Here is an 11,751-nt window from a genome sequence, read left to right on the forward strand (position 1 = left end):
CAGATTTCTGATATGATAACTTCTCTTACCCTAGCATTGCTCTGTAATGAATGTTAATATGCTAATCATGTGAATGATCAGCCATTAAAAACAAGCAGACGTACCATCATCATCTTTACTATGACAGTTTAAACCAGTCAACTCGCTTATATGTTTCCTAGGTTGACTGTTGAGATGAGATGTGATCATAATTTAAAAATTTAAAATTTTTTTGTTAATATTAGTTTGACTTTAAAGTCATCTTCTCATGCTCCTTTGAACAACAGCTTCCAGTGCTGCTGATATAAATCCCTGGAAACGACATTGTGCGTTCTGTGATTTCACCATGATCCAAGTTCAAGGACTCGAGTGTGCACAGAAAGCAAACCTCAGCTTGTGTCAAACTGAAAACACTTTCTTGAAGAGGATCATTGTTGTATTGAATTATGATACAGGGACTACATTTTCTTTTCCCCCCTCTCCTTCTCTTGTTGAAATGTCCAGTTTCCAGCGCAGCACATCATGTAAGGTTTGTAAACAGGAGCATACCTGCTGGGGGGTTTTGGGGGTGGGCGTGGCTTGAGCTGCCAGCACAGAGTTTTCCTTTAAAGCTATGAACTATCTGTGAGAGAATATTGAGCTGGAATGACCTGCACTGCCGTGTCTGTGAGCCCCCACAGCACATGAAAAATGCTACAGGTTTTTGGCCACGAGAGCATAATCGTTACTCACCACCTGTCTCACTGCCAGGTTTATCTTCCTCCACTTTCATACAATTTAATTCAAGTTGATCGTCATTTTGACACAGCGGAGGATCCAGCGTGCGCACAGAGGCGCTTAAATTAGTCCAGAGATATACGAGAAGATGCCCTTGAAGGACAGATTGTCTAAATTTAAATCTAATGCTGTTTTTGATTTGTAGAAGTGTAATCCCACAACTTTTTGATCGCATCTCGTAAAGAGGCATGGTTGGCAGCTTCTATAGTTGGGTTTACAGCATTCTTCAATACATTTCGCTTCAAGATTTCTATTCGTCAAGTGCCGTATCTCTGCCTTGCCAATACCTCTGATGTAACAACCGACCTTGATATTAATAGAGGTTTTCTCTGACTTTAAAAGCCTTGTTCAACACATGGTAACACCAGCTGTGTGTGTTGGATCTGAATAGTAAATATTGAACAGCTTCTCCGAATCACTTTTACATTTCCTCTCTCCTAAAGAGTTCCTCTTGTTCCTTTTTTCCCCACCCTTAGGGAGAGTCTCTTTCTTCTCTTCTGGCTCAGAGAACCTCCACCGCGTGGAGAAGGTAACGTGGGGGACACGCTACGCCATCACTGTGTCCTTCACCTGCGACCCTGAACACGCCATCTCTGACCCCGCCCTGCCACGAGGCATCCACGGATGATGGATGACGGCACTGCCAACTGGTTCCGATAGGCCCTGCAACAAAGAGGCAGAATAGGCAGGAATTAAGAAGAAGGGGAAGGAAAAAGAGCTTTTACATGGATTTTTACATTGGTATTCTGTAGCTGCTCGGTCAATATCTTCAATTTTCTCCATTTATTTTTCAAGTATTGACTTGCTGATGGTGCAACAGGAAAAAAGAGCCACATGTGGTCTCCCTCTGTGCTTTCCTGTTTGTTACACACTATTTTTATCCTGTTTTCTACAGAAATGTCTTTTTGTTCTTGCACCATCTTAATCGCTGGTTTTAAGGGTTTTTCAGTTCCCCTGCAGGGTTCTGCCAAAGCAGGATTGTTTTCTGCATTTCTGTGTTTTTCATTTTAAGAGAGCTGCTGATTCCCTGAAGAAGAGATCCGAAACTTGCCAACTGAATAATCAACGTTTCATCACCAAGTCCACCACTCATTCCCCATCCTATGACCCGTGAGGTATTTTCTTCTAAGAAGAACCGTCTCTCTGTCCTGTTCGTTTGGTTTTTCCTACCTTATGCTTCTGTGCAGTCTTGAGGACGTTTTGAAATAAAATGACATTAAAAGTTTGCGTGGTTTTGTTAGTCATACTTCTCTGTACTTTTCTATTTTAAAACCAGCAGCCTGGAATATTAAACCTTTAAGTATTACTACTTTTTTAATTCAATTAACCAGTGTTATACCCGTCTCTGCTCCTGCTGATTGCTACTCGAGTCTTATCCGCCCTTCCTTTGTGAGCCAGCCACTTGAGGAATCTCTTGATTGATCTGAGACTATCACGTGGTTGGGAAGTCATCATCCTCGCCTTTCTTATTTTTCACACAGCTGCACTGAACCACCCACAGTCTCCATTCTCATTTTTTTTAATCGATTCTGGAGTTTTTTGATTTTAAGATCCATCATTTTGTGTTTATTTTATAGGCCAAACACCCATTTCAGTTTTTATGCTCTAATATGATTTTAAATGTTAATGCTACTCTCTCTCTCAACATTTAACAGTGGTGTGTTTGGGGCTTTTTCTTTTTTTTTTTCTTTTAAAGGTAGGATCAGAAACAAAATGTCAGCCAGTCATCAAAGAAAGAAAGAAAGACAGAGAAAGTCAAAATATTATTACGTGGTGCCATTTTCCATTTTAAAAAAAGCAAAACAAAAAAACCGCTTTTCATGTCATTTAAAATAACAGCAGGTTTTTTACACTTAATAAATGCAAACAGCTGTTTACTTCTGTCAATGTAAACACACTAGGACAATCTTTTAGCCTATATTTAAACTCAGGTGTGCAATTCTGCATTTTTTGGCTTTGAAAGCAAAAGTTTTTTGAATCGCCTACACTAAAAAATCCATTCATTTTTTGGCACTAGGTTCACTTGTATATAGTTGACTCATTAACATAAATATACTAATAAACTGCTGCTTCTGTGCACTTCTCTTTGTGTGCAACAGTCTGATGCATGTCCAATATTCACTTTCTTTTTTTAGCTCTTTTTGTTTCTGTTCCAACTCTTACTGGAAATATCAGGCTGTGTAGACAAATTCTGAAAAATCTATCTGCACATCTAATCTAATCACAGACGTTTATTTTAAATTAAAAATACCTGCAAGATAAAACAGAATAAATGAATAAATAAATGGTAAATGAAGAATGCTCCGAAAGGTCATGAAAAACTGAAGTGAGGTGATGCTGCCCTGTTCCCCAGTTTGTTGCTAAGAATTGCAACTTTCATGCTACAGAAAGACGTGCCAGTTGCACACTGGTTCTCAAAAATGTAAGTATACATTTATAATTTATCATTAGTGAACTCACATATTCAAAAGATACATGTAAAAAAAAAACCTTTCAGCTGTAACTGAAACATTTTTTTTTTTTTTAATTTTTCAATATGTTACACTTTTTTCACCTTGCTGCACGGCTGTTAGCACATTCACTGGTGATATAAAGAATAGAGGTAAGTCTTTCTATGCTGTGCAGGGCTGTGTGGGAGTTTATTCAAAGTGAGCATGGTGTTGGGTCACTGTGCAATAGCACATATATACATTACATATTTATATATATATATTTATGCTCTGATGTGATAAGGTCAGACAGCTGTAAATGGCAGCACCTTGTTCAGAGTTTATAACTGATCTGATAAAGATGTCCACGTATGAATTTACTAATAAAGAAGCCATTAATCACCTCTAACCTTATAAATAATGGTTCTAGTCACTGTACTCTTCATCAATTACTGTTGTGGTGACGTTTCCACGTGGAACTGTTAATATAAACATAAATGAAATAAGACAAATTTTTGCAAAAGAATCTTCCACCTTGTACTTTTCTGGCTAATGATGCTGAAAGATGCCAAAGCTTTATTTAAAAACCAAACCAAACAAAAAAGATAAGAAATTGCATTGTTCTTGTACTGCAGGTTGGGAAGCTTTGCTGTGGTTGGAATGTAAATTTGATCACACAATGAAGGCCAGACAACGCTTTCTTGATGATGAATAAAACTGAAATGAATTGATGTCAGCTTTTTCCCTCTAAAGTGACATACTGTGATCACTAGCTAGCTGATTGTGTTATGGTTGTACTAGCCTATATTAAAGCAGACACACACAGTTTTTTCATTTCCTTATATCTTTCTTGTTGGTTTGAACAGACTGGAAAAACAAACACTGCCTTCTGATCTCTTTAAATATCAAGGACACTGCTTCTAAATGTGATTTCTTTCAGTTGTTGATACTGTGTGGGGATGGAATTGAGCCAGCAGTTGATTGTAAATGACCCGTCTGGCCTTGCCCGACAATAACACAGTAAATACTTCTACTTACCAATAACCATTATCTTGCATGTCAGGATAAATTTCTGCAGGAGTGGGTGTAATTGATTTGGACTGCAAATAAATGTATGGTGCAGACTGTGCCAAGTATTATTTTTAAGGCTTTGACAGCTGTAGGCATTGATGCAGGATCAGTTGAGGCCTATTTAAGGTAATTTAAACAAAGAGCAGACTCTCAGTAGAGCATATTGCCCTCAGCAGTGTTTTATCATGATATGGGTTGTGTAATTAATAGTCTAGATGTGACTGATTATTACAGGTGTTATCATTGGCTTGTGCCAACTGGCGCCATTAGATCCTCTCTGCAAGGCTTAAAGAGGACTCAGACTCTAGTGATCTGTCTAAATTCCACTTTAATGAAATGCAGGGAAACAGCCGCCAATATAAACAGTTCGCGACAGCTGTAAACCGCTGGAAGTTAATGTAATGTTTAACGTAATGTAATATTCTGCAGACACAGACAGCAGTATGATCTGTACCACGTTACAGTAAAGAAAGAATCTAGCACTGTGTGCTTTAGGAGGGATTTTCTCCCTTTTTTCTTTCATCCACAAGCTCAAAAACTTGCTGAGCTTTACATGAAGGTTAAACACTAAATTATGGCTTTATTTACTGGAATTTTAGCTTCCTTACTGCTGATGCTGGTCTGCTAAGATGTAAGATAAAAAAAAACGATTACACATCCAAAAAAAAGTGTGCTTGCACCTCTGCTGAAACTGAACAGAATCAAATGGCACAAATTTCTTCAAGACCTTTAGCGTCCATCTTTCTGATTTCTCCTTTGGGATTAACGTATTACATTGCAGGAAACCCAAAAGTGGCTCTCAAGCTAACGCTTAGAAGAACTCTACAAATCCAGGCTAAACTTCTCAGCTCGAATGTATGCAGATTTAAGCTGCTAAGTCCCACACAGACCTGGTCTTATCCAGAATTTTGAAACTTCTGCAAAGTGTTGTCAGTCAATATGTGGAGAAAGGAAGAAAAGGAAAGAAAGGGTGGGGGTGGGGGATTTCCATATCTGTGATGTGGCAGGATGTAATGAATTTATGCATGAGTTTGGAGAATTTGACATGCAAACACAAAAAGGTCAGTGTACCAAAGTGCCCAGTCCCACCTGGGACATGATTTGCAAAATGTCACACTTCTAGATATTCAGATATGTTTCAGAATTACAGGAAATCTGTCACTAATGACATTTTACTTTCACTGCCTCGACATATGTAATATTTCCACCACTCTTGGTCTGTAACAGTCTTTTTCTCCATGCTTCTTATGAATCTAAAGAAGACAGTGGCTTTACAGCTGAAGGCTGCGTGAGCTGGAAACGACATGTCAGATTAGAGTGAAGAGCTTCCTTAATTAAAGACTGTGAACTCTTCATAAAACACAGGCACTTTACGCATCTGTTGTTAGCGTGCTTGCCACTGAGACCTTCCAGCCTCTAAACTTTTGCAGCAATTGTTAATGGGTGCAGGTGCTATGCAATTAACTGTGTTATTACCACACAAACACTACAGCATGAAAGGAAGTCCTGTCTGTCCATTCAGGTAAGTGGGCCACAGTTCAGCCTAGTAACCACAGCGCACAAAGCCTGGATGCGAGCACGCTGAGGAGTAGGTGTTTTGGCTCAGGTTTTACCACAGCAGCAGAAGTGTGTTTGTCTCTGCGGGTGGATGCATGCAAATTCAATGGCAGTGACATGCCATGTAGGTGCTTCTTTTTCTCTTCTTTTTCCATTTCCTGCCAAAATTCAGGATTCCAATTAAATATTCAGAAAATGATCTCTGCTGCTAATCACTTTTCCTTGATGGTGATGGGGAACGTCTTAAAGTAAGATGTAAGGGAGAATTTATAAGGACTTAGGAAAAGATAATTATAGTGCTCAGAGGGTTCAGCTCATACTTATTTGCTTAATAATGTGATGGCTCTGCAGTTAAAATCAGTAAACTGTATATAAAAGATGAACCAAGGTTCCTGGCGTTTGAAATTGAACCTGCATTCTTTCTAATGACCAGCAGGGGGTGCATTTCTGATTGGGACAAGAAGAAGTCAGAAAATATAAGATTTTGATGTTGATATTTGGTGATTTAAAAATGTGACATACTGCACAATATTTTGTTTCTTTCAGACACAAAACAAATGCATTTTCCTAACATTTGTTACGTGTAGTTATTCATGACTCCCTACTAGGAAAATATGACTGTGTATCTTAAATATAAACTGGTTTTATTGGAACAACAAATTGTACCTTGCTTATTTACACTCTGAATAATTCTGCTCACATTAACTGATTATCATGTTTGGGGCATTTTAAACAGGTTTGCTGGCCCTGGTGAACAAACTACACAACATCAACACTCATTACATAATAACATCACTGAAGGCTGTTTCTTCCATCTGTTCTTTTTAAATTTTCTTTAAAAATTTTTTTAAAGTTACTCTCTGATACTAATATATTGACAAATAGCTCCAGACTCATATATCAATCAAACCTACCCTCAACTGTGTTGATGAGTGACTTCAGTAAACTCTTTGCCTGTTAGCTTATATTATCTGTAGTTTTAAGTCCTCTTGCAACATGATCATGCAACAATTTTCTAATTTTCAGTTCTACTTTGGGCCAGAGTTACTAAAATGGGACAAAGTAGCATGTGAGGGCATGATTAGCTTTATGGATGATTGTCACTCTTTGTAAATACCAACAGTACTTTTTAAAATTTACACCAAAACCCAGTTTATGCTGGGGCAGTGCATTAGTAAATCTTCCCATTAGAGTCAAAAAGGATGATGAAAATGCTCATCTCAATCGAGTGAAGTCATGGTGGCCATCTTTTTTATACAGGCTATGGTTTAAACTAGCATTAGAGACACAAACTCTTCAATTTGTGTTCTTAGTGTGTTTCTTCATGTGGGCTTGTATAATTGTGGGCAAGTAAAGACAGCAACACGCAAATTAAATAGCTGTTTTATCAGATACTCGTGCTGCTATCCAATCAGATGTTCTTTTCCCCACTAAAGAGGTGATCCCCTTATTTTCACTTTTCCTTTATTAAGGTTTTTAGCATCTGTGAAGTAAAATCAATTAATGAGCTCTAAAAGCTGATAATACAGCAACTCAGAATGAGGACACAATTAACACAAATTAGGTCCACTTCAGTTTGATTGTTTAATGTGGGTAATTATACTCATTTGTGGAACACTTTTTTAAAATCCACTTTACAAAGTGCTTCACACAAGGGAACAAATTCAAATCAAGCAGGAGTAGTGCAGTATTCCTCGTTCACCTGTGGGTTAAAGCTGCATTTTACAATGTGAAACACATCTCTTATCAGTTATGTTGATCTGCTGTTTTAGTGACAGTCGATTGCGGTCTTACTTTGAAGAAGAAGTTATCTCCTTTCCTGTCACAAGGGATGTTCCAGTGTCTCCTACTAAAGGAGGTAAGAAAGGAACTACTAAAGCACCTTCCTTTGTTTTCAGAGAATTTGACCAGCTCTTATTATGGCTGTCACACAACACATCGAGAACAATTCACTCATTTAGATCTAGGCTCATCACCCCTCCACCAACATGCTTGACGGTTGGTATGAGATGTTTATGCTGATATGCAGTGTTTAGTTTTCATCAAACATGGTTCTGTGAATTATGGTCAAACGTCTCCACTCTGGTCTCATGTGTCCAAAGGACATTATTCTAGAAGTCTTGCTGTTTGTTCAGATACAACTTTGTAAACCTAGACTGTGCTTTAATGTTCTTTTTAGAAAGAAGAGACTTTATCCTGATAATCCTTCTGTGTAAGCTGTAATTATTGAGTCTTTTTTAAAAAATATTGTGCTGTCTTTAACTTTAACATTTAACATGCTAACTGAGGCTTTCACAGTTGGAGATGTAGCTCTTTGTTCTTTGGATTTCCTGGGACCGCCACTCCTCTCAAGATTAGCAGCTGTCTTGAGTGTTTTTGACTTTCCACAGATAGATGGGCAATAGTTGCTTCTTTAAGATTATTGCTGGTGTGTTTTCTGCTTGATATTGTGTTAACACACCTCAATACTCCAGATCACCAACTGCCCAAAATTCTGCTTTTATAGAGGCCCTCACATTTGCTTGAGTGTAATCAAGTGTATTGAATTAGCAGCACCTGGCTGCTACAGTACTGACCCTCTTTATTCCTATGACAGCAGTGAGGGTGTACTTAGTTTTTCCACACACCGTTTCTGCATTTTGGCTTAAAAAAAACAAAACAATACTGATGCAGTGTAATATTTCATGTTTTGTTGTTCATCTGAGGTTGTATTTAGTTTTAAGACCTGCTAAGGATCAGATCAGCTCACACTGACCTGACATATTGTATGTCTTTAAATTTGTCTTTTATGTATTTATTTATTGTCAGATATCCACCAACGTGAAACATTTATTATTCATAAATGGAGGATAATTAGGAAATGTTATCATCACATAGTATGTCCATCAGAATGGCGCTAGCACAGCTGTTTATGATCCTGTTTGCACTATCTGCAGCGCATGCAGCAGAGTAGCATCATAGCTGAGCAGCAATGAGTTTAAGTCCTTGACCAGTTTGTGAGGTGCAATGCTATAAACTAAAAACAAAAGAAATAAACAAACAAAAAAAAAAAAAAAATCAGTTTTCCCATTCCAACGTAGTTCAAACTTTCTCTCTGTGTATAGGCAAATATAATACTGGTACTTCTATGAAGGAATAACACAATAACATCTATATCAGTTACTTCAAACAATAAAAGCTTGAAGAAATATGATTACATGTGCTCAGCATAAACTAATATAGAGCTTGTAAACCTCTGGTCCTTCTAAAAGTTAATATTCTGCTACACTGGTGCATATTATTGAGACGTGTATGTATCAGTAACATGGAGTGAAAGTGGGGCTTTGGAATTCCATCCACCACTGCATGTTTTCCTCAGTCAGACACAACCTTTGCAGAGGGTGGGACAAAAAAAATCCATACCCTAATCAGATTATTATTATTATTATTTGTTATTTATTGTGTCGGTATTCGATTACATATACGTATATATACGTATTTCGGGACTATGAGGTTAGTTGTATAAGGCATCAGAACTCCGCTGACTTATTCCGTTTGTATAATGGGTCCTCTGTCCGTAATAGCATAAATTCAGACATACTACCTCCCTTTATTTAACTGCTCTAATACAAATAATGTAATGTCAGATTAAAACACCCTTAAATTAAACATTAACATTTGCTTCTTAAAATCACTTCTGCGTTTAAGAGGTGCTTCAGCTTCTCTAATTACCGCCGCGGCCTTGTACTGCAACACAGCACCGCAGGAAGAGTTCTTCCACTGAGGCTGAGCTGAAGGAGCGCAGCAGAGAGAGAGAGAGGGTGGCTCAGTGGGCTGTCCATCATGGACAGAATAAAACAAACAAACATGAGTGACTAAAGAACAGCCGCACTTTAAAATGAGAGAAAACAAACTTTGGCAGCTTCCTGCTTTACGCGGAGCTGCTCTGACTCCAGCCCGTGCGTAACGGAGACATCACCGCCTACCTGTCGCTGCTCCGGCTCCAGACGCTTTCTCCTCACTTCAGTGACCCCATGACCAGCGTCTCGGAGTTGAACTCGAACTGATTGCTGGAGGACGCCGACTTGCCCCACGAGTAGAGGCTGGGCGGCCGCTTCTTAAACGACGACGTGTACTTGTAGAAGCTCCTGTGCCTGTTCTTCAGGTACTCCCTGTAGTTCTTGGTGAGCAGCGTATAGAGGAACGGATTGATGCAGCTGTTGCTGTACGTGAGGCTCGCGACCAGGTAGTTGATGCACGTGTGCGTCTGCGAGGCCAGGCTCAGCGGCTTGGTGTGGTACAGAGGCAGCAGCTGCCAGATCCAGAAGGGCAGGAAGCACGCCCAGAACACCAGCACGATGGTGAAAATCATGATCAGCACTTTCTGCTTCGGTGACCTTTTGCCGCCTTTGCTGATCACAGAGTTGCGCTGGGACTCTAAATAAGTGCGGGCTAACTTGACGTACAGGTACCCGATGATGAGCCCCGGGGCCATGATGCTGGTGCCAAACAGGACCGTTACGTAAACTTTATAAGCCAGTGGAGCCCATGTGGGCGCGCACATCCTCTTCACACCCCCGTCCGGCGTGCTTTTAGTTGTCTGAGCGACCATTACCATCATGGGCACGGTGAGCACCAGCGACAGCAGCCACACGCCCCACGCCAGAGCTTTGCGATAACTCTTGGAGCGCCTGACCGTGTCCAGCGGCTTGGTGACGGCCAGGTAGCGCTCCGTGCACATTACGGTCAGGGTGAAGATGCTGGCGTGCATGGTGAGAAGGTCCAAGCTGAGCAGGATGCGGCAGCCCACGTCTCCGAAGTACCAGTCCTTCAGGAAGTAGGTGGACACCACGAAAGGGATGGTGGAGAGGTAGAGCAGGTCCGCGAGAGCCAGGTTGATGATGGAGATGTACATGGAGGTGGCGAACCGGATCGAGTGGCACATCACCACCAGCGTGTACACGTTCCCCGAGACCCCGATGATGTAGACAACGGAGAGGAGCGTCCCGAAAGTGGAAGTGATGACGAGTTCGTGGTCCACGGTGCCGCCAGCCCGGGGCGGGCTGGTGTTCAGGTTTAAAGATTTGTTACTCATGGCGCGCTCGGATCCGCTCCGTGCTCTTTGACAGCTCCGGACAAGTTTTGGAAAAGATGCGCACTGGCACAGGTTGTGGCTCGCTCCCTCCCCCTCCCCCTCCCTCCTCTCTCTCCGCTCTCCGCCTGCTGCTCTTTGCTCCTGACGTCACCACCGTTACTTCCATATACATCTGACAGTCAGCTGTCTCACGGGTAAATAATGCTCAGATGGGCGAAGAGGAAAGCATCGGCTTCTTTTTTCTTTCTTGAAGAGCGGATGGATTTCTCGGCGCAAAGATGTGAGACTGGAATGTATTATTAAAAGTTTAGTCAGCACTGAGCGCGCACCTGATGCCAACAGCAAGACCAAGCCTGCTAAAATGTCAAATGAAAAGCTAGGACACAGGTAATGTCACGCATAGATACTTGCTAGAGTAACTGGTGTTAAAGTAGCCACCCACCCCCCCACACACACCCGTAAAAAAGAATAAATCTCCTGCAGTTAATTTCAGTGTGCCATTTTCTTGAGACTCACGAGAGCAGAAAGCGAAAACTTTCTCTTTCACTGACCGCAGCGCAGTCTGAGCCCCTCAAGGAATGGGCCAGCATTTCCTTTCTGCAGCTCGGCATTGAGTTATGCAGCTAGTTTATTATAGATCTCGAAATGTCACGGAAAAATAAATACATCTCCAATTATTGTACATGTGTGTTTACCACAGATATTTTGTAGCTGTGGATCTACTTCGGGGAGAAAACTTATTATCATCTCTAGATTAAATAAATACGTTTTATTGCTCTTATCTACAATTATAGTCATCTGTTTTTTTTTCTCTTATGTTGGAAATTGCTTTTATTTTTTCCCACAGACTGTAAACAAAGATGG

At 40.4% G+C, this 11,751-nt stretch overlaps 2 protein-coding genes across 2 annotated transcripts in view; one reads left to right on the top strand and one right to left on the bottom strand.

Annotated features, from left to right (window-relative positions):
* The window catches only part of uts2r2 (urotensin-2 receptor 2), a 32,446-nt gene extending 30,465 nt beyond the window's left edge, over positions 1-1,981 (top strand). Inside the window, exon 9 of the mRNA XM_031748797.2 lies at positions 1,233-1,981. Coding sequence (XP_031604657.1) covers positions 1,233-1,384 — 152 coding nt within the window. The 3' untranslated portion in view covers positions 1,385-1,981. The remainder of the gene's footprint in view (positions 1-1,232) is intronic.
* Positions 1,982-9,759: 7,778 nt separating this feature from the next.
* Positions 9,760-11,163, bottom strand: LOC116327263 (urotensin-2 receptor). Its single transcript, XM_031748799.2, has one exon. It carries the CDS (start codon positions 10,885-10,887, stop codon positions 9,811-9,813), a length of 1,077 nt encoding a protein of 358 aa, XP_031604659.1. The 5' UTR covers positions 10,888-11,163; the 3' UTR covers positions 9,760-9,810.
* Positions 11,164-11,751: the final 588 nt, after the last annotated feature.

Source organism: Oreochromis aureus, linkage group 8, assembly GCF_013358895.1.
Source record: "Oreochromis aureus strain Israel breed Guangdong linkage group 8, ZZ_aureus, whole genome shotgun sequence".
NCBI classification, from domain to species: Eukaryota; Metazoa; Chordata; class Actinopteri; order Cichliformes; family Cichlidae; genus Oreochromis; species Oreochromis aureus.